The following is a 22,860-nucleotide window of genomic DNA, read 5'->3' as shown; positions in this document are numbered from 1 at the left end:
CAAGTCTAATTTATTAAGCTTTTTCAATGGTGATATCCAAGCCTCCTTTTTTAAAATCACTCGGTGTTAATATTCAAGTATACAAGTCTAATACATTTGTATTTCTTGGTGGTGATATTTGAATTCTCTCTGGTGGTGATATCCGAAGTCATTTACGTTTAATTGATGGTGTTATCCAAGTCCTCTTCGGTGGTGATATCTAAAATCAGTTTGCATTCTCTTCAATAGTGATACCCGAGTTCCCTAGTCGAAGTCATTTACATTTCTCGGTGGTGATATATGAGTCCTATTCGGTGGCAATATCCGATGCTATTCATGTGTATTCTCTCATTGGTGATATCCAAGTATCTAACTCTAAATTTCTTTAAAATATTCTTTGGTTGTGATATCCAAACATATTTGCATTTTCTCGGTGATGATATCCAAGTTTTTTTCAATAGCGAATCTAAAGTTACTTGCATTCTCTTTGGTGGTGATAGCTGAAGATATTTGCATTTTTTCGATGATATCCAAGTTCTCTTTAGTAGAGATGTCCAAAGTCATTTGCATTTCTTGGTTAATGATATTTCAAAATCATTTTTCATTCTCTTAGGTGGTGATATCTAAGTTTTAAGAAATTTTAAAAGTTGAACATTTCATTATTTGTTTGGAGAAACAAATTTTCAAAAAAGAATTTGTAAGACTTCCGAGCATAGTCTTCAAATATTTTCAAATAAGATTTTTCAAGTTTCATAGTTTTTGTTTGAATGAGCTTTTTCAAGATAAGATGTTTAAAGTTTCATAGCCTTTGTTTAAACAAGTTTTTTCCAAGATAAAGTTTCATAACCTTTGTTTAAATGAGCTTTTCTAAGACGAAATTTTTAAAGTTGTCAAACCTTTGTTTTAATAAGTATTTTAAGATAAGATTTTTAAAGTTTTAGAGCCTTTGATGAAAAAAGTTTTCATTTCAATTAATTTTTAAAATTGATGAGCCTCTAGTTAGAGAAGTTTTCATTTCAATTTATTTTCAAAAGTTATAGAGTTTCTAGTGAAAAAAGGGTTCTACTCTCAGTTTATTTTTAAAAGTTATAAATCCTCTAATTATAGTATTCTTCTTTTTAATTCATTTTTAAATAGTCATGGAGTCTTTTATGAGAAGAGTTTTCATTTCAAATTATTTTTAAAAATTATAGAGCCTCTGGTGAAAGGAGTTATTCTTAATTTATTTTTAAAAATTATGGAGCCTTTGGTTAGAGGAGTTTTCTTTTCAATTCATTTTTAAAAGTTGTAGAGCCTTTGATGAGAGAAGTTTTCATTTCAACTTATTTTCAAAGAGTTGTGAAACCTCTGGTAGGAAGAGCTTTTAAATAGCCTTTAAGTTTATTAAGTTAGTTTTCCAAAACAAAATTAAAATTAAAAAAAAAACAAAAATGACAAAAAAAAGTGTTTAGATTAATAGATCCAAACAAAATTGTTTTGTGTGTTTTTACTCTATTCTTAATTCTTAGAAATGTACAAAGATAAGCAGTTATAAGCACCTAATTCTATCCGAATTAATTGAAAAAGATCTAGAATTTTATGTGTTTTTGATACACTTGATTTGGATCGATTCGATCATTTTAAACGAGATTAACTTGTTTGTTAGGTATTAGGCTCATTCAAACTTCATTTTCAATTGTCTATTTTTGGCAAAGTCAATTCAAATATGTATGGTGATTTAGGTTTATGAGCCCAAAGTCTTGATCCAATATTAGGCCCAACCCCATTTTTATTAATCAATTTGTGCTTTAAAAAAAAACAACAATATGCCGATAGCCATCCACAGTTCACCCCACCTGTAATTCCCTATCTCCACTACGACCAACCACTTTACTCAGTTAAAAATCATGTGGCAATGGGATTTTAATCCCTGAAACTAAGGGATTTGGTCCTAAATCAACATAATAAAAATACAGTTAAATCAAAACATAAGAGGCCAATGGGGACAATAATTAAACTTTACTAAAAAAAAAAAAAACCTTCACCCTTGACCTCCTTAGCTCCATCAATGAAAACCACCACCATCTCTCTTGCCACACCAGAACCACTCCATATCCCACTATCCCTAACCCTAGCTGAAACTTACCCATGTCCAAAACAAGTTTAGCCTGGACCAACTGAAACCCATTTAGGTACAAAAACACAAAAAAAAAAAAAGAAAACACACATCCCCAAATGAGGAGAAGCAAAACCGAAAATTAAAAAAAAAAACAATAACAAAAATAAAAAGTACAAAAAATGAGGAGTTTTTGATATTTTCGAGCTTAGGGTGTTGTTGTTGGTTTTAGGCTATGATTTTTTAATGAAAGGGAACCTAGAACAAAGTGAGAGACATAGTTGAAAATAAAGGTTTTTGAAGTACTTGAAGGTGAGATTTTTTTATTGAAGCTGAAACTTTCAGCCTAGATCTAGGAGAATCTATAAACTTTTAAGGAAATTTAATTTGGTAAGGTGAACGAAGGGATTAAAGAGAGTTCCTGGGTAAATTTTGGGCTCAAATAGATACTGGCAAACGACGGCCAGTGGTAGTAAATAGTTGTGTACAGCGACCAGTGATCAGATTTTATGTTTAAAATGGCTACTGGCATCTAGTTACAAAGAAGGAAAAGAGGGTTGAAAGAGAGGGAACATAGAAAGAAAGGGGAAAAGAAAAATGAGTTGAAAAAAAAAAGCTTTTATAGTTAAAAAAAAAAAAAAAAAGGCAAGATTCATGCATGGATTCAGATCTGAATCCAGATCGTACATTCAACCTGCTTCAACCCTTGATTGATTAGCCATTGACCAGTTCAATTGAACTATTTGTGAACCAAAAAGTCGGATGGTACTGGACTAAATCGTTAAAAACAAACCCAAATCGAAGAAAAATTGCTTCCAACCTCCTAAATCATTCCTCAGACTGTTGATTGGCATTAACAGATCCTTTTTGGGTAATTTTTTTTATTTTTTAAGTTATTTATTATCTATGCATATTTATATTTTAAATTTCGAAAATAAATATTTTTTATGAAATAAAAAACTAGTGTTAAAAGATCTAGTAAATTTTTTTTCCAAAAAAAATGTGTAAAGGAAAACAAAAAATGAAAATTTTCCAATGATGAGATATTAAAGAAGTCCGAGTAAAAATGCCTTAAAGATTTATAGCTAAGGATATTTTTCTAAAATACTATCAAAGTATTAGAGTATTTAGAAAAATATTCAAGACAAAATATTTTTATTTACTTATTAATTTAAAAAAAATTAAAAATGAAAGAAAAAATAAGTTTTTTTTAGGAATAAAGTTATATATTATAACACATAAATATTATTTACATTAATGAATTAAAAGAAAAACAAATTCAAACCTCCAAGTATAGGATTCTAAAGAAATCCAAATAATAATTTCTAAGAAATTTTAGATAAAAAAATTTCTTCTAATATTACTAACATATTGGAACATTTTGAGAAATTTTCAATTAAAAGTTCTAAGTTATTTTTTTCAAATAAAAATGAAATAATAATTTTTATTAAAAAAGAAGAAAATCTTGTGAAGAAAAATGAAATAAAAAAACCAAATTTATGGCAATTAAAGGGAGTCCAAAAAATTAATTGTAAATATTAAAATTAAAATCATTTTATTAAAATTAGATGATAACATATAATTAATTTGTACCATTTTTAAAATGGACACTATGAGATACTAATTATTCTTCTTACATAATTGCATTCTTAAACCTAAACTGTTTTTGCAAACTAAAAAATTATTTTTAATATAAGTTATAATTAATTTTAAAATTTCATTAACAAGATAAATTTTATTAAGTGGATAACTATTCCTAACCAAAAATAATTGATGATAACTATTTATATTTTAAATTCATTTAGCGACCTTCAAAACCATTATGACATAAGTCAACATATTCACATATTTTCAAATAAGGTGTTGTACTGGTTCATATGAATTCCAAAAGACAAAATCTAGCTTGAATTAATTTATTAAAATAACCCTAAGCCGATGGTAAGTCATCCTCTTATGAAAAATGACCATTAATTTTCTTTTGACCATAAAAGGTTCCTCACAATTCCTAACATTAATAGTATAAGCATCAGATGCTACCTCTCCTAAATGTGGGCATGAGGCTTATTGTTATCATTAAGTATTAATGAAACTATATAAGAGGGGGAATGTGATTCTTCCGTTGAAAAAAAATGACGAAATAGTAATATATTTCTCGGTTGCATAACTTCTTTTATAATATGGGTTGTCTAAGCTAAACATAGGAAAATTATTTTATAAATTGCTCTATAAGATTTAAATTTCAAGAATGAGTTTAACGGGAATAAAAATTTTGCGTGAAACAAAAAGTTAAAATTTCATTTGTTTTAATTTTCAATACGAATATGAATTGTGGAAGCATGAATAATTTTCAGATGTACTACGTTATATTTACTATAATTATCTAATAGGCATGTATTTATTAAGCAACATTTGTGTAATTCATAAAATCCATAACTAACGCTAGTGTATAAAATATAATAGTTTAAAGCCAAAGTTTTGTAAATAATCGATCTCCTTGTAAAAGTATTAATGGGCTGGGAGTGGTTGTAGTTATGCATTAGCTTTACCCAAGTCTTCATTAGCACCAAGTCACAGCCATTGAGCCCAAAACAGCCTACCTCTCCTCTTGGCTGTAGTCTTGTTAAAGTGCCATTGATGATGTGAAGTAAAGTTGAACAATCCCTTGATGAAGTAAGCATGGCGTTTGGCATACGTACCACTAGCTGCCTTTAATTTTTTTCGTTTGCATTTCTGCCAATTTTCAATTTTTTTTGGCTCTTTTGTTTTTGGTTTTATTTGAATCTCAGCAATATTGCTACTTTACAATTACAAAGATCTGGGTCGTGATGCACTTAGCACAATGATGAAGTAATAACGTTAAAGCCTTACAAATTAAACGTAAAGGTGTCATGGATCATAAATACTGTTCAGTTGGGTACTAATTAAATAATCAAAATTACTGCAAATGTTTCATGTGCTTTTCTTTTTCTCATATGTTTTTCGTGTTTTCCCCTTACTATTATTGTATAGTACTCTTCATATAATTAAAGTACAAAGAAAGCTTTTATGAACAAAAGTTTTACTCGAAGATGCTTTCACTTCTTCAAGTAAAACCATCCATTATGGTAGAGAAGGAAATAACGCAACAAATTTACCTGTCACATGGGGTTTTAGTACGCAATCTACTCATGTCTAGTTGGAGAAAAGATTTTACGAAACGGTTTATTAAATCAAATTCCTTCTTTGTCGTAATGATGATATTTGTAAGATTTATCGTAAATTTGTTTATATTGTGATATTCGTAAGATTTGCTTTCATTGAAATAGTCCGCATTGACTATTCTGATATTTATGCAGTATTAAACTCACTTAAAGTGGCTGTGAAGCATTGGGGACAAATATGTTTTAAGGTGTAAGAGTGTAAGATCTATACTTTTATTGTTATTGAAAAAAAAAATAAAACCATAATAAGGATATGTCTTAGCCGTACATGAAATAATACTTTTGCTCATATTTTTGAATAACTTAAATATATTTTTTATATTTACAATCATCAAAATTTAAATCCTAATTATTAACATTAAAATTTTAAAATTTTATCGATAGATTACACCCATGAGATTGCAAGCTCAACTTTCTTATTCTACCATTGAACTTTAATCATGTAGTGCTATGTTCTTAATTTCACAAAATGTTCGTTGGATGACTTCAGTGTGAATTAATGTGACATCCAAATTTGCCATGAACATTGTACTGAAGCTTGACTTTCATGATTATGGTTCACATTTGCATATTCATGACATGGATTAACCACAAGCTATCTGTCCTTAAAAAGTTAATATAAATCTCTAGGTTTTATTTTCTAATTACAGGATCAGGATTGGATTAAGCTACCACACACCTTAAAGTTCCCTCTCAGGCACACTTAGTGAGGTCAAGTACAGGTGATCATGACCAATAACTCTATAAATAGTCCACCTTACTCTACTCAACAGCAATCAACAATCTTAATTAAGAGGGAAGCAACTATCCCGATCTTCGCACTTGTCAGTATAATTTCCTCCCCTCTCTGTTCTCTACTTCTCTTCCATTTTCAACGTCAAAAACTAGCATCAACATGAAAAATCCTAGTGGAAGATGTAAGACCTTGCTTGTTCTTTTACCCATTTCAGCGCTTGTTTTAGTCCTTCTATCGTCCGTGGCTCTTCAAAAAAAGAGCCCCAAAACTACAAATATACTGCAGTTTCACGTCCACAATCATCTCCAAGCTGCTTACTCAGCATGTGAAGGCACCTTATATCCAGACCTTTGCGTCTCCACCACTTCTGTTCTCCCAGATCTCGCCTCCAAATCACTCCCGGAGCTCGTCTTAGCCATCTTGAACCAAACCATGTATGAGGCCAGACTCTTTTTTGCAAACTTCACCAACATTGAAAGTAGGTTCCCAAGTTACAACACATTAGAAGAGGCAGCAATAAACGATTGCCTGGAGCTTGCTGATAACACCCTGGCGGAGCTGAAAGCAGCCCTCGCTGATCTCGCCCCGGAGAGATTAGCAGTCTCCAAGAACTACCACGAATTGCAGACATTTTTAAGCGCAGCAATGACGAACCAGTACACGTGTATTGATGGGTTAGCTCATAGCAAAGGAAATGTTGGGAACATTATCAAAAAGGGTCTGCACAACATCTCTCATCACGTCAGCAACGCTCTTGTCATGCTTAACAAAGTCCGTGGCGTCAATAAATCCAAATCCAAATCCGAGGTTTTCCCTGGATACGGACGCGAGAAAAAGGGGTTCCCAACATGGTTATCCTGGAAAGATCGAAAACTTCTACAGGCTTCAATTAGTGAAACCAAGTTCGATCTGATAGTTGCCAAAGATGGCACTGGAAACTTCACTAGGATCACCGACGCTGTAGCCGCAGCTCCAAAAAACAGTGACACAAGGTTAATTTAGTTAACAAATTTATAATGCTATAAAAAGTTAAATTGAGAACATAAATTAAGAGCCTAATGAACTTATTAATGCTGCTGATTTGTTGAAATTAGGTTTGTGATATATATCAAAACCGGGTCTTATTTTGAAAACGTAGAGGTGGAAAGGAAGAAGAAAATGCTGATGTTTGTGGGAGATGGGATCGGGAAGACAGTGGTGAAGGCTAGCAGAAATGTCGTCGATGGCTATACGACTTTCCGTTCTGCAACAGTGGGTGAGTTTGAAATTTTCAAAGAACTTAACAAATTGTTTCTTTTTAGTCTAATTTTTACGCAAACTTTTAGCTACTATAATATTTAATGCTTTGCTCATGCTGATGTGCCCACTCAACTCTTTTTTTTTTACCTCCTGGTAATGATTACCATTATCATTTAAGTGATGCATGTTATGATATAACACCCGGTCGAGGTGGGGCTCACAAAGGGTGGCCCTGCTGCTGTTTTCGGCTTTTTATCATGGACCAGTATCAATGCCTATTTTTCTTCAACAATAGATTTTACCTGTTTTTTCAATTTGTGTCCTAAAATTTGTACTTAATGTTTAGCAAACATCCATTCATCAAATGATTTTAAGTTAAAAATAATGAAAAGTATTAATTTTACTAAAGATTTTTTACAAACTAATATTGCGAGATGCAAGGGATTATAACTGTATAATTGATTATATATATATATATATATTTCCTAGTCAATAATCAATTGTTTGTCTTGCTTAGTAAAATTTTCTCCGAATGCTCTTCAAAAGAATATCGGTGAAAATATTTCCTGTAAAACTGCTTTCTAATGAAAACCAAAAAAAAAGAGGAAGCATTTAAGATCTTTCATTTTAGCTGTTTGACCTAAATAAAAAAAAAATCAAATTATAAGTTTTATGTATTTTTAGTTTTATATTTTACTTTTTATATTTTGAATAAATTATTAAATTAAAATAATAAAAAACAATTTTTTAAAAATTAATTAAAATTAATTCGATAATTAATTAATCAATCAATTTAAATTGATTCGATAAAAATTAATTCGTATAAAATAAAAATATAAACTTATCTAATTGCAGCGCGTGGACCATGGATCATGGTCTAACATGTAATGCAGAGAGCGCCAGCCCCTAAGTCATCTGTACAGGAGAGTGACCATCAGTCATCAAAAATTAAGTCGCTGAATACTGATAGGGAAAGATATTTCACTGCCGTTGTTTTCAATTTTGATTTGTGTCGGTACCTTAGGATTAGGACACCCATCTCTCCTGATAAATGGAAGCACGTTAATTACTGATTTTATCGGGGATAAAGAATTTTGTCTTCAATTTCTTTTATTTAGAACATCATCCATTATTCCATTTTTATTGCAATTAGTAACATGTCACAATAATCCCTTAAAAACTTTGGTAAAAGTATATATAAAAAATTCAACAACTCCACAGTCGCCCACTTGCTAAGTGGGTCTGCTCATTGATTTGTTTATCTTCCCTCTTGGATCCCTTTTTTTCTTTTTTTTGGCTTTGACCATTGAGAAGGTTCTCCAACTAATTAAAAGTCTACTTTTCTTTTCGTGGTTTTGTTTCGATGTCTTCCAGCTGTGGTGGGGAACGGATTCATAGCAAAGGGGATAACCTTTGAGAACACAGCAGGTCCGACTAAGCACCAAGCGGTGGCTTTCAGGAGTGGATCCGACCTCTCTGCATTCTACAAGTGCAGCTTCGTTGCCTACCAGGATACCCTCTACGTCCATTCCCTCAGGCAATTCTATCGCGAATGTGACATTTACGGGACAGTTGACTTCATCTTTGGCAACGCAGCTGTAGTTTTCCAAAGCTGCAATTTATTTGCTCGTAAACCGAATCCAAAGCAAAAGAACGCTTTCACAGCTCAAGGAAGAGAAGACCCAAACCAGAACACTGGGATTTCAATTTTGAACTGTAAGATTGCTGCTGCTGCGGATTTAATCCCGGTAAAATCATCGTTCAAGACGTATTTGGGGCGTCCCTGGAAAAAGTATTCCAGGACAGTTATTATGCGTTCATACATTGATGATTCGGTGGATCCTGCTGGATGGTTAGAATGGAATGGGACATTTGCTTTGGGAACCCTTTTTTATGGGGAGTATTTGAACAGAGGCCCCGGGTCGAGCACGAGTGCAAGAGTAACATGGCCAGGTTATAGGGTCATCAGCAGCTCGTCTAAGGCAAGTCAGTTCACTGTTGGAGCATTTATACAAGGAAATGAATGGTTAAATTCTACTGATATTCCATTCTCTCTCGGTTTAAGTTGAAAATTGATAGCTAAAATTGATACGTCCTTCTTTTTTTGTAAGTAATTTGTTTTCGTGTTGGCCATCGCATGTCAAATCGCGTTTTTCTAGTATAAACAATAAAAAACTTTAGGTTAGGAAGATTTTGCTCTGTTTATAAATAGTTTGCAATTCATTTAGCAGTTACCGACATCGTCATTGTTAAATGCAAAATTTTAAATCTAAATTCTCCGACCAAAGAAGCTTTCGTGTGGATGGGCAGTGGCATTGGCCATTGGGATTCAGTAATTAGAACAAATTGTAGAAGTGGGTTCAACGGTGAAAGATTCCCGCCCTGTGTTCAATTTTAATTGGGCTTCATAGTACTTGACCTATTGGGCTGGTCTCTCGAGATTATCCCCATATATGTCTGAGAATTGGCCTGTATAATTTAACTCAAGTGTCGACTTTCGTTATTGAGAGTAATATGTAGCCCAAATTTTCTCTTCCACTCTTAAAAATGTAAACAAATTAAATATAAATAAATTTTACTATATTTATAATTTATTCATTTAATTAATAAGTTTTGAAAGATTGAATTTTGAAATATTATTTTTATCATTTGTTAAATTTAATAAATAAAAATAAACGAATAAAAATCAAATTTATTTACAAACTATTTGTAAAACATTTTATTTACATCTTTTAATTTAAAAAAAATAAATTTTATTATGTTTGTTATCTATTCATTTAATTAATAAATTTTAAAATATTATTCGTAATTATTTATTAAATTTAATAAATGAATATAAATAAATAAAAATAGAATCTATTTACGAATTATCTATCAAATTAAAAATGCTAAAATGGCACTTATTGTCCATATTGCAAAAACTGACCACACGGTAAATTTTTGTCCAATTGGAAAATTTTTGGCTATGTCGAATTTTTCTCTTTTTTTTTTTTTTTTTTGTTTTTTTCATCATGGCTTTTCTCTTTCCTTTTTATTCATTTCCTTTCTTTTTAATTCCTTTTCGTTCCATTTCTTCTCTTTCCACTGCAAGGGAGGAGGAAGAGGCTCGAAGGCAACCCTTGTTGGAATCCCAAACACTGAAATCAGCATATCCCATCACCCCGAAAGGGGAGCAACACAAAACATAATTTCATAAAAAAGCCAAAAATCGCAAGCATGAAAGAAAAGAAGTTTCCGGTTTAGGCTAGTTTCAAAGAGGTTTTGGGGCTTTATTTTTGGATGAAAGGAAGGTTAAAGGCAAAGGAGCAACATAATGAGAGGTGCTGGTGTTTGGAGCAACGAAAGGGAACTTTTTGGAGAAAAAGAGTCACGAAATTTCGGTTTAGATCTAGGTTCTTCTAGGGAAACCTAAAGAAGTCAACTATTATGTCAAAAAGTCAACTTCCACGCCAACCATAGAAACGACAATAGTAGTTGCCCCTGTTAATAATTTTATTAAATTCTACAAGTAATTTATGCAAAGGGATTCAATTTGAACTGATCATAGTGGAGGGATTAATTCTATCATTTTATTAAAGTACAAGAATCATCTATATAATTTGACTTTATGTATTTAATATGTTGATATGAATTAAGATATGATAATTTTTATATTTTATACATAAAATTTAATACAAAATAAATAAACACATATGCTGAATTGTTAAATCTAATGAAATGTTTACAAGATTATTTTATAGGTTAATATATTGACTATCAATTTAGTTATGTATATAAATGGTTGGTCTCTAGAGTTGCTTTTTTATTTATTTATTTGGTTCATTTGCATCAAACACGTGCTTACCATTTTTGCTTGGCAACATGACATGGGTCTTTTCAGTTTTTCTTTTACATAATTCAAAAAATTAAGGCAAACATTTTGTGTCTTTTTACAGTTTTAATCTTTTTTTTATTAACAGTAAATCAAGGGAATAGCCACTTAAATAATGTTGTAGCGCATATAGAATATTAAAAAAAAATCCAATCACTAAAACAAAATTTCGACAAAAATAATTCAATCCCATGAGAAGAAACACACTCACTATAAGAAAATAAGTTTTTAGAAACGAAAATTATCAACGAAATTTTTCGTTGCTAAAAGATATTAATCAACAAATTTCTAAAAATCAAATTTTTATTTTTACCGACGAAATATGTCAGAACCAAAATTACCGACCAAAAGAAACTACGTCACTAAATGTTGCACAAAAATTTCTTGGAATGATGTCATTATTACCACGGAAATAGTGACGGAATTTCTTCAATAATTGTTGCGTCAGCGACAGAATTTTCGACGGAAAATATCGGCTTTAAAAGTCTTTAAATACTTAAAATTCCCGCTTAGACAAAAGTTCTTACATCTTTACAAACCCTCCCCATCTTTCTCTCTCCCCGAGCCCATCTCTTTCTCTGCTCAACCCGCATCTCTGTCTCTGCCCCGATTCCTTGGTGCTAAGTATTTCTGGGGTCGGGATGTTGTTTTTTTTCATATATTTTAATGGTGAATTTTGGTGCTCTGTTTGTAGGGGTATTTAAACTGGTTTCTTACCCAAATTTCAACATGATCAATAAAAAACCTGACTTAGCAAAAAAAAAAAAGAAAAGTGGTATGAAACTCAATTGTTCTATTGGAAAGAAGTTTGGCTTGTAATATATATGTGTGTGTGTGTGTGTGTGTGTGTGTCCTTGTATTCATTTTCATTGTTAATTTATACAATGAATATTAATAATTTATGCTAACATTAAATTGTGTTCTATTTAATGACATTAGTATGATTAATGAATGCAAATGAAGTGCTTGTGTATTTGTATTAGTATACCAATATTGTTGCATTTTTGTATCCTTGTACTCCTTTCCATTGTTAAGCTGAATCTTTCATTGTTAATTTATACAATGAATATTAGCAGTGAAGTGATGGTGCTTGCTTGCTTTCCCTTGTTCGTTGAAGGCTCCTGTTTAGCATGGTGGGGAATATTACATTCGCCTGTTGTGTTTATACAATGAATACCAAAACATACATTTGATTCATTATTATGAATCATCTAACATCAAAAAGTTTCATTAAATTTCAATCAAATTCTTCTCAAGGTTCCTTTTCTATTACATAATAATTTATGCCTATAGTTTATCAATGTGTCTCATGGTTCTTGTAATCTTTTGTTGTTGGACTGTGAAGACATGAGGCCACCACAAACCAAACAGTTTGTTGGTACACATGGATGATAATTTATTAAACTTATATTTCTTCCAAACAGATGTCCAAGGCATTATTGCAAAATCTCAAGTTTCAATCTAAGCATAATCATCTACCCTTAAACCATTATTCTCTCTATTTTTGTTGTTTCTTTTTTGAACATCATCACCATTTCTTTCTGCTGTTCTTCCTATTCAAAATATAGACTCTGTTAATCGTAGACTTGTGAAGTTATACACACATAGAAGCTGCTCTAAGTTGAGTGCTTTGATGATCTGGGTAGTCAGGACAATAAGAAAAAGCAAATCAGATCTAATTTACTGTGTATTTTTAAGTTTGATGTAAATATTTGTTCCTTATTTTCATGTGAAACTGTGTGTCTATGTTATATATAAATATAGTGCCTTTCTATTTGTTGGCTTTTTTTCTTTTTCATTTGAAATTTGTTCTATTTGTAATGATTGTGGGACATCTATCTTGAATATGAGAATGAACTAGTAAAATACCCCCACCTCAATAGACTCTTAAGGCCAGCTTGAGCCTAGCCTCTCTTTTTCCAAGCCATGCCAGCTGATGGTTTTGATTGAATAGCCTAAAACGAAAATTAATCATATGGAGCATTTGATATAATAATAAAATATGTATCTTTGCTTTTGTAGTAGCAATGTTTTATCGACGACTGATAGGATATTAGAGATGGAAGGTTTTGTTGCTAAATGGTTTTATTGCCTGAATTATATAATTAAAACTAATAATATCATCAACGTCTGTTAGTCTGAGTAGTAAGGAGTTCAATTTTTCTTAAGTAAGGTCTCGGTTTTGAATATTGTGAATGGAGAAAACAAGCTGACAGAACTTGTTTCTCTTATATGGTCTGTCTCGGCTCGACTCTAGATTAGTCAAGGCCCAAAGTGATTGTCGGACGCCGGAGGTCTTAAACAAAAAAAAAAAACTAATAATATCTTAAATAACAATAATATTAGTGATGGAATTTTTCATCACTAAAAGCATTATTGATGGAAATTTTGCTAAATAGGAAAAGTACTTTTAGTGATGAAAATTCAGTCTTTAATTATTATTAATGACGGAAATTACTTATGGAAAAATAAATTTAATGATGGAATATTTGTTTTATCGATGAAACATTTAGCTGCTAATGCCCTTATTATTAGCAATAAAATGGTATTATCGATTTCAATTTTTTTGATGGATTTTTAAAAATAAAAATTCATCGCTAAAAATAATTTCAACATTAAAGAGGGCATTACCAATTGAATATTTTGTCAATAATATTTTGTCATAACATACAAGTTTAAAAACTCAATCATTAGACACTAATTAAGAGCCACCACAAAACATTTCTTATTTAAGTATAATTGATCACCTAATAAATCTATCCTTATTAAAGATGTCTTAAACTTGACTTAAGTTATTTAAAAAAATAAGTTCTAATCCACGAAACAAAATCATGCTCAAAAGTATAGTTACATGTAGGAAAAATTATAGCACTCTTATAATACTAATCCAAAAGATCGTACTAGTTGATTTCTTATTATCCAAAACTCTAAACATATTAAAAAATTTACCAAATAAATTAATATTAAAAATTATTCTTAAAATTACTCTAATCGTTTAGTAACAATTTAAAAATATTTTTTCATTTCAAGAGTATTCAAAGAAAATATTGTCATTCTGTGAAGAGGTTTCATCACCAGATTCATTAAAATTTTTAAAAATTTTATTATTTCTTAATAAAAATCAATAAAAACTTTTAATAATTTGGTCAAATCTTATTTTAAAATTTAAATATTCCAATATTTGGTAGGATTGAATTTCTACAAATATTTTAAAGAAGCATTAACCCTCCAATAGTTTGGTAAGATTTAATTTCAAGATTTTAAATCCTCTAATAGTTTAGTAAAATTAAAAAAGAATTTATAAATTTAATTTTCTTTAAAAATATAATTAAACTTCTAATAGTTTGGTAAGATTTAATTTTCAATTTAAAGCCTCTAATAATTTGGTAAGATTAATTTAAAAATTTTACTTTTCTAATTAAACATAAATAATTTACAAAATAAATAAATAAATAATGCCCAAAAAAATTTTGGTCAATGGCTTAGCTCATTCAAAGTGGCTCAACTTGACTTCAGACTCAAAAGTAGCTCAACAACTCAGCTCAGTGACTTGCGGCTCAGCTTGGCTCAGCTCGGTTCAACTGGATACTAAAGCAAGTTCTCTCTTCGTGCAAAATATGTTGTTTCATTTTTTATAAAAGTAAAAAATTTTATCCTTTTCTCATTTTTTTTTGTCTTTATTTTCTTTTTCTAAAAATGACCTAAAAATCCAAGAACTCAACAACATCGATTGGTTTTCCAAATTTTGGTGCCCAAAACTTCAATTGGACCATCGCCTACTATCATCATCAATTGTCTATCTATGTTAGAGCTCACAAAAATTCTAGAAATAAACCTTTTATCCTTTTTTTTTCTTATTCTTAAATTTGATTTTCCAAAATCACCTTGACAATGCCTAAAACTAAACCCAAATTCAAGATTTTCTATCACTAAATAAACTGTGTTATAGTGTTCAAAACCCTACCTCTTGCACTATGTGTTCTCCCACTTAACCTAGACTACTTTTTGTCTAATTTCTAACCTTGAAATACCAAAATCATGCCATAAAAACCCTTGCAACCCGAAAACACAAAACCTTTTATTTGTACCAAGTTCTAATCTGGGGTCAAAACCTTAAAATCATAAGAAAGGAAAAAAAACTACTAAGGCAAAAGCAGGGAGTGTTCCCTGTGTTTACACTCTGATGCTCAAGTCAAAGGTCAGTACAAAAGAGGCCAAGAAAAGAGGAAAATGAAAATGTAAGAATAAAATAGGGATGGAATGATGATACCTGGATGTCTCTATTTATAGGTGAAAATTGAAGGCTTTGTGGGGTAAGAAGGTGACATAATCGAGCTGACGTGGCATTGTACATGTCAGATTAGCCCAAAAGTTGAAAATGCATATAGCTATTTGCTAATAGTCTTTCAATGAAATGAATGACCAATATGCCTTTTAGACACCAAAAAATACCTCTAACATTTTGTCCCCCCATTGAATAGTTTGAGTATTAGACTAATGGGTGCTTGATTGAACACTTCTGGTGTGTATATTCACTAATTCAACCTTAGTCTTTGTGAATATGGGCTTTTGAACAATTATGGCAATGATCCGTCCTCATATGTCAAGGTTAGATGTTATTGAGGCTAATGTGAAAGAGGTCTATGATGTGTTGAGTAGAACCAGTGGCTACTATAAGTGAACCAACTTGATGGTGAATATAGATGTTGAGCTTGATCTTGAGCATAGGTTTCTAGTTGTTCACGTAATCAATCCATTTTAAGGTTGTCAAGGTGAATGTCTTTATATAAAAAAAAACCTAAGGTTGGGCTAGCTATCATATGACTAATTATTGTTATGGCTCACATACTCGACGTGATATTTATGAACCTTATTCAAAGTTTGGTCTTCAGACTTGGGATAGGGTTAGCTCGGTGCTTAGTCCATTCAACCGTTCATCTTAGGTTTTGTAATTGGTCTAGCTAGTTTGAATAGGTTAGATTATCAATTTGTCTTTAAAGTATTTGAAAATCGCATTTAATAAGAAAGATTTTTATGAGGTAAAATGCAGAACTAAAAAGGTAAAAAGATGTTTTTCAATAACAACCTAACACATGACCTAATCTGGGCTATTCATCTGATCTGAACCTTGGTTATATATATGGCCTGTTAAGACTTCCATTTTTCACTTTTTTTTTTTTGCTCTCGTTTTAATTTGTTTTAACTGACCTAAAAGCTTTTACCTTTTTTTCGACCTAAAAGGTCTATCTTCTTTTATCCGTCCTTTCTTTTTTCATTTTGGTATATTTTTTTCTCCTTCATAATATTTATTAGTGCAAGTTTTGGGGGTTCAAAGAGTTTCAAGGTAGTTCCCAAAAGAGGTTGGCTCAACCATGAGAACAACGAAGACAAGGTCCCTCCAATAATTGTAGGTAGGGATTATAGTTGAATAGCATATTGTTTAAATTCAATGTTAGAGGAAAAGTAAAAAAAAAAAAAAAAAAGTAAAAGACAATGCCCACACTAAAGGAGAGCATGTTTATCATAGTATAGACAAGCTCTGCGATGTTATTGACTTCAAACTTGAAAACTAACCATTTCTTATCTTTCAAGTTAATCTAACTTCTCTAGCTGGTTTTTTTTTTTTTTACTATTTCTCCTTCCGAGGTTTAGCCTTCTTAACCTCTTATCCTTTATACTTATTCCTCTATTTTTTGTTTTTTTTTTCTTGAATTAGCACTAGTTAACATCCCTCACTACTCTTCTCTTTCTAAAGAGTCTCCTTGTCCTTTTTTTTCCTCTAACATTATGGTGCTCTCTGCCACTACTCTAACTTAAAATCTTGCTTTTACTCAAGAGTCTGAGTCTTTTAATAGTAAAGGCTTTGAAGATGAAAAGGGTTTCGAGAAAGAGCAGAAAAGAGGCTAAACAAGTTGAAAAATGAAAAGATAAGGAGAAGTCCTTATTAGAGTTAAAGGGCCAACTCAGTTTCTTTTTTTCACACCCTATTCCTTAGGTTTGATCCCTAAAAACATAATAAAAAACTTGAAAGGCAAGGCTAACCCTAAAGATTGCCCTAACATATGCTATGCTCATCATGTTTGCTCTTTGAGGGTTAACTTTAGCCTTTCAAAAAAGGGGTATAGTGTATTAATGTTGACCTCCAAGGACCAAATCCCTAATACCCTGAAAAGTCACCAACTTTGGATATACTAGGATTCAATAATGGCTAGTTTGAGGTTTTCTTTATAAGTTTTATTTGTTAAAAAAAATTTTTCTTATAATTTAACTATCACTTAGCTTTTCAGTACATAGTAACATTCATTATTTTATGTAAAAACTTAGGTATTTTTCTCACTCTCTTCTATTCAGAGAGTTTTTCTCAATCAAAAAGCATTCGTATGATAAAAGATGATTCAATGTGACAACTCATCCATCCAAAAGCTATTCGGGGATTGTTCGAGTTTAATAAAGAACTAGAAACTAATCTTTCTCTACCTCTAGAAAGAGTACAAGAATAAGAATAATAAGCCTAAGGTGTAGGAGATTTTGAATAAGCCCAAGATTTTTAATGACATGCCCATTGCTCTTTATGTGTCTAACTTCGCAAACCAAGATAAAATCTTAGAGTTCACTAAAAAGGGTGAGTTGGTTATAGATGCAAATCAACTAACCTCCCTCAAAGTAATGAACGAGTCTAAGTACTAGAGTAGTTGTAAGGTAAACTTGTAGGGTGTTTAGTTTTGTCAATTTTTTCTAACTCTTAGCCTGTTTTGTATACACGTCTTCCTAACCTTCCAAAGATGAATTTCGTAAGTTTTTTTATAAGCTTAAGGCTAAAAAGGGCCAAAAGAAGTCGTTAATTTAGCTCAAGGCTTTTTCTTATGTGGGACTAAAGTAATAAATCCCATCACCAATTAGAAGTTGAACCCCTCGACTTAAATTCTTACAGTCACCAAAGGTAAGTAAAAGGTGACGATAGGTCAAAAAGTCACAACTCTTTCCTCCAAAAAGTAAAAGTCTAAGGCTTCATCCTCTCTAGTGGACCCTAAGGTTAAAATTTTAAAACCTAGCTCAGAGAAGTTCTCTACTAGCCTGTAGTACAACACTAGTGATAACCTTTTGGAGAATTTTGATATGGCTAAAAAGTTTGCAAAGGTTACGTTCCCTCCAAATAGTAAGTTATCTTTTAGTTCAATTTTAATATCATTCTTAGTTCAACTATTTTCCAAGTCCAAGCTTTTTTTTTTTTTTTTTTGCAATTTTTAACAAGCTCCTAGCTCATTCTAGCCTATGTGTTAGTCAAGCCCTACACCATGCTTATATGGCCTTGGCTTGTGCCTTGAAGATTGAAAAGGATTTGAGGTTCTGGGGTCAAGAAAATTATAAAAATGATGATGTGATCACCAATCTGTGGTCCAGCCTCTCTATCTCACATAAAAAAGAGTTTGAGTAAAAAAAGAGGGTTAACGACCTGACAATCAAATTGAAAGAGGTGCAAGTGAAAAGGGTTTTAGTAGATTTTATAAAAGAATAAACCAAGCTTAAGCTTAGCAAAGCTTAGGCTGAAATTGCAAGGTTGAGGTTTTAATTGGAAGCTAAGCAAAAGATAAAGAAAAAGGCCAAAAAGAAGGCTAAAGAAGAGTGCAATAAGGAAATCATCAATAAGTTCATGAACTTTAAGAGATATTCTAGCGTTCGAGTCGAATTCTCAAGGAACAACAGCCTCGGTGCCTTCAAGTTGGCTAAGGACGAAGTGCAATTTAAATTTGCCAGCTTGAACCTTGACCTCTCTAACTTTAGGCTAGACAATCTTAAGACCAGATTTTTAGTCTAGTATATGAAGGAAAAGAAAAATGATGACAAGGATGATGGTACCATAGACATTGAACTCGAGACCACTTTTATGCTTGAAGCTGAAGAAGGACCTGCAACTGTTGATAATGAGAAAAACTAAAGATGAAGGCTTTTTTTTCTTGTTTCTTGTTTCTTTTTTTTTTTAATTTTGTTGAAATTTTTTGTAAGTAAAAGGTCAAGGTTTTTGTAAGAACCTCAGATCAATTCACTCTATGAACTTTTATTAGATTTTTTGTACTCATATTCACTTGATGAATATTTCGTTATTGAATACAAGTATTTTTTGCCCAAGTTTCAGCTTTATTTTTATTTCAGTGCTTCATTTTATGCTTTACTTTCATATCCTATTTAGACAAAGTTTCAACTTGGATGATAGGCTTAGATAACCTATAATGATTTAATAAATTGATCTTTTGATAAATCAAATAGCCACGAAGTCTCAGCTTAAATTAAATGAGCTTAATGGAATTTAATCAATAATTTAAAGATTTTTTAAATTAACTTGAAATTTTAAATTAACATAAGTCTCAGCTCGATTATGATGACTTAATGAATTTTCAAGATTAGATCGATATCACTTTAGTTTAGGGCTTTCATAGTAAAAGTAATCAAGTACAAAGTTTATTCAATAATTTTTAAATTACAAAATGTTAGCTCGACTTTGTTTGAGTTATTGATAGTAGACTTAAAGATTATCCGTTTTCCATGTCTTCATGATAGGATTTCCATTCATATCCTATAACCTATAGGTTGTGTCATGGGTGACCTTTTTGACTACGCAAAGGCCCTTCCATTTCAAGGCTAACTAACCACATTGGTCATTTACTATGGGGGCTTTAACATTTTTAAGCACCAGGTCTTATTTCTTTATATTTTTACTTCAGAACTTTTTGTTATAGTAATTACATATTTTCTGCTGGTAGGCTACTATTTTGGTTAGAATTACATCTCTATCTTTTTTTGTTAAGTCCAAATCAATTTTGAGGCCATCTTTATTCCCCTCTTTTAATCCAAACTTGACTTTTAAGCTCATAACGTCGATCTCAATAAGCACCACGACCTCTGTCCCAAATGTTAGGTGAAAAAGGAATTTTCTTTTGGGGACTTTAATGGTTGTTCTCAAAGCCCAAAAGACTAGAGAGCTCATTGGCCCATTTGCCTTTTGCTTCATCTAGTTTCTTTTTTAGGGCTTCTAGTATTGTTTTGTTGGCCATCTCGACCTGGCCATTGGATTAAAGGTGAGCTACCAACGTGAACTTCAAGTTAATGTAAAGGTTAAAGCACCACTTTTTGAACCTTGAATTTTCAAACTGCTTGCCATTGTTTGTTATTATGGACTAAGATAAGCCAAATCAATAGACTATGTTCTTCTAGATGAACTTTTTGACTTAAGCTTCTATTGTTGTGGCTAAGGCTTCAACATCAAGCCATTTTTGTGAAATAATTAACTACTACCAACATAAATTTTTTTGGTCTTGAGGTCAGAGTGAATAGGGTGAGGACATCCACTCTCCATTGCATAAAAGGCTAAAGACTAATCATAAGGGTTAGCTCGATTGATGAAAGATGTTGTACATGGATAAATCTTTGGCATTTATCACATTTCTTTATGAGGTTAATCGTATCTTTCCTTATAATTAGCCAATAATAGCCCTTTTTGAATACCTTATAGGCAAGTGGTCGAGGTCCAATATGATTTTCTCATATCCCTACATGTATTTCCTTGATGACATATTTAGCTTCCTCGTTATTTACACATCTCAGGTAAGGCCAATTGAAATATCTCATGTATAATTTCTCGTTGATCATTGTGTATCAAAAAGCATTCCTCATCAAAGCTTTAGTTTGGACCTTATCTTTAGGTAATTCTTTCATAGTTAATATGCCTTTATCAAGGTCATCCATAATTCTTTCTCCTCAATTTGTTCAACTAGTTTCTCCTTAATATTCTTTTATGCTAGCTCTTCCACTAAGACATATATTGAGCTCTTCGTTGTCCCCTGAAGCTAGCTTAAACAAAAAATCTATTAGTATGTTCTTTTACCTTAGTATTTACCTAACCTTAGCCTTGGAAAAGGTAGTTAGAAAGGTTAGTGGCTTGTCTAAGTACTTTTTTATCCCCTTTTCTTTAACTCTGAACTCACCATTTATTTAGCCAACCATAAACTGTGAATCACTATATATAATAATAATTTTTATATCTAGTTTGCCTGCCAATCTCAGGTCAACTATTAATGCCTCATATTCGGCCTTATTGTTTGAAACTCTAGATCCGAACTTAAAGGCATACTAGAATTGTAAATTTTCTAGGTTGATCAGGATTAGGTTGACCCCACTTCTATGGTTGGTAACTGACCCATCAGTAAATAGTTTCCATATTTCTTTTTCTCTAACTTTTTCACCTTCTCCAGGTTGCTCGTCAAGTCGAGCTGAGGTGCATTCTACAACAAACTCTACTAAAACCTAAAATTTCATAGTCAACTTAAGCAATATGTACAAGTCATATTCACTGAATTCTATTGCCCATTTGATTAATCTTCCTGATAATTTTAGCTTCTACAAGACTTGCCTGAGTGGCTGGTTGTATCAACACCCCATTTTGTTTGAGATTTTCTTGAATCAGAAACTAGTTTTTGACAATATATTAGGCTCGATTGGGAAGCTTCGGGCCTAATAAGAAAAGTCTACATTTTAATTTTAATTTGATTTAATTTTTATTTATTTATTATTATTATTAAGATGTCAAAAAAAAAAGGGGAACAAAATCAGAGAATTTTAGGAGAAATAATGGTTGTTTGAAAATGGAAACAAAATCAATTAGAAAACCATTGACCACGATCCCAAGAATTAAGCAATCTTTTGGATTAAATCTATTCAATGATAGATTCGATCTTTCTTAAAATCCTTAAAGTTTATGAAATGAAACCTTATAAATCATGCCTAAAAGCACACATACAAGGGGAGGGAGAGGATAAAACAATTAGAATGTATGAATTTTTCTAGGTTTTAAATTTTTGGTTTTCCTGAAATTTTCTTAGGAATTTTTTTGATTTATGGAAATTTGAAACTATGGCTCCTATGGGGTTTCATTTTGATTTGTAGATTGTTTGGGATTTAGGAATATTGACTTAGGTTTGGTTTTGATTTCTAGGTTAATTTTTTAGGCTTTTGAAATTCATGTTTGAAAATCTACTAGAAAGTTTTAGTTTTTTCTATGTTAGAATTGAATGTCTAGGTTTAGGTTGTTTTCTGTGAATATAATTTGAATTTTTAGGTTTTTTTTTTTTGGGAATTTTTGGGTTTTTTGGGTTCTACTGAATTTTTTGGTTAAAGGTTTGAATTTTTTAATAAGTTCATGATGGCCAGAATGGTGGATTCTAGGTGGATTCTAGGTTTATTTGAAGATTTCAATGACCATTTAAAGATATTGACGTCGAAATCTGGGTTTTTAACCAGTTTTTAAAACTATTTAAAGTTTTCAGCTCAAGGTTGAAGAGAGAAGTCAAAGGAACTAAGGCTAAAGAGAGAGAGAGAGAGAAAGAGATAAAGGAAAGTGGAAACTAAAAAAAAGGCTGAAACTGAACCTTTCATACCCACATTGAAACATCGTCATTTTGGTAAAAGGGCTAACCTACGTAGACCCGTTGATTTGCACTTCCGACTAGACCCAATATTAGGTTTTCCTTTTTCTTTTTTTTTTTTTATTTCCATTTGATTTTGATTTTATTATTTTGAATTTTTTCTATTTTCTTTTTTAACTTATTATTATAATTTTTTTATTATTCTCCTATTTTTAGTATTTAACTTTTGCATGATTGTATGACTATGTTTAATTGCTTGATTATTAATATATTTATTTGTGTGATTATGTGAATATATTTCATTTTATTTGTGATATTTGTTT

The 22,860-nt window shown here is 31.3% G+C and overlaps 1 protein-coding gene across 1 annotated transcript; it reads left to right on the top strand.

The window, feature by feature from the left end:
• Positions 1-5,683: 5,683 nt before the first annotated feature.
• On the top strand, positions 5,684-9,389 carry LOC111283523 (pectinesterase-like). Its single transcript, XM_022872121.2, has 3 exons — positions 5,684-7,002; positions 7,105-7,265; positions 8,624-9,389. Exons 1-3 carry the CDS (start codon positions 6,170-6,172, stop codon positions 9,316-9,318), a joined length of 1,689 nt encoding a protein of 562 aa, XP_022727856.1. The 5' UTR covers positions 5,684-6,169; the 3' UTR covers positions 9,319-9,389.
• The last annotated feature ends 13,471 nt before the right edge of the window (positions 9,390-22,860 follow it).

This window comes from Durio zibethinus, chromosome 3, assembly GCF_047325235.1.
Source record: "Durio zibethinus cultivar Kanyao isolate XHJ-2024 chromosome 3, ASM4732523v1, whole genome shotgun sequence".
NCBI lineage: Eukaryota > Viridiplantae > Streptophyta > Magnoliopsida > Malvales > Malvaceae > Durio > Durio zibethinus.
This window is presented reverse-complemented; position numbering and strand designations above follow the sequence as displayed.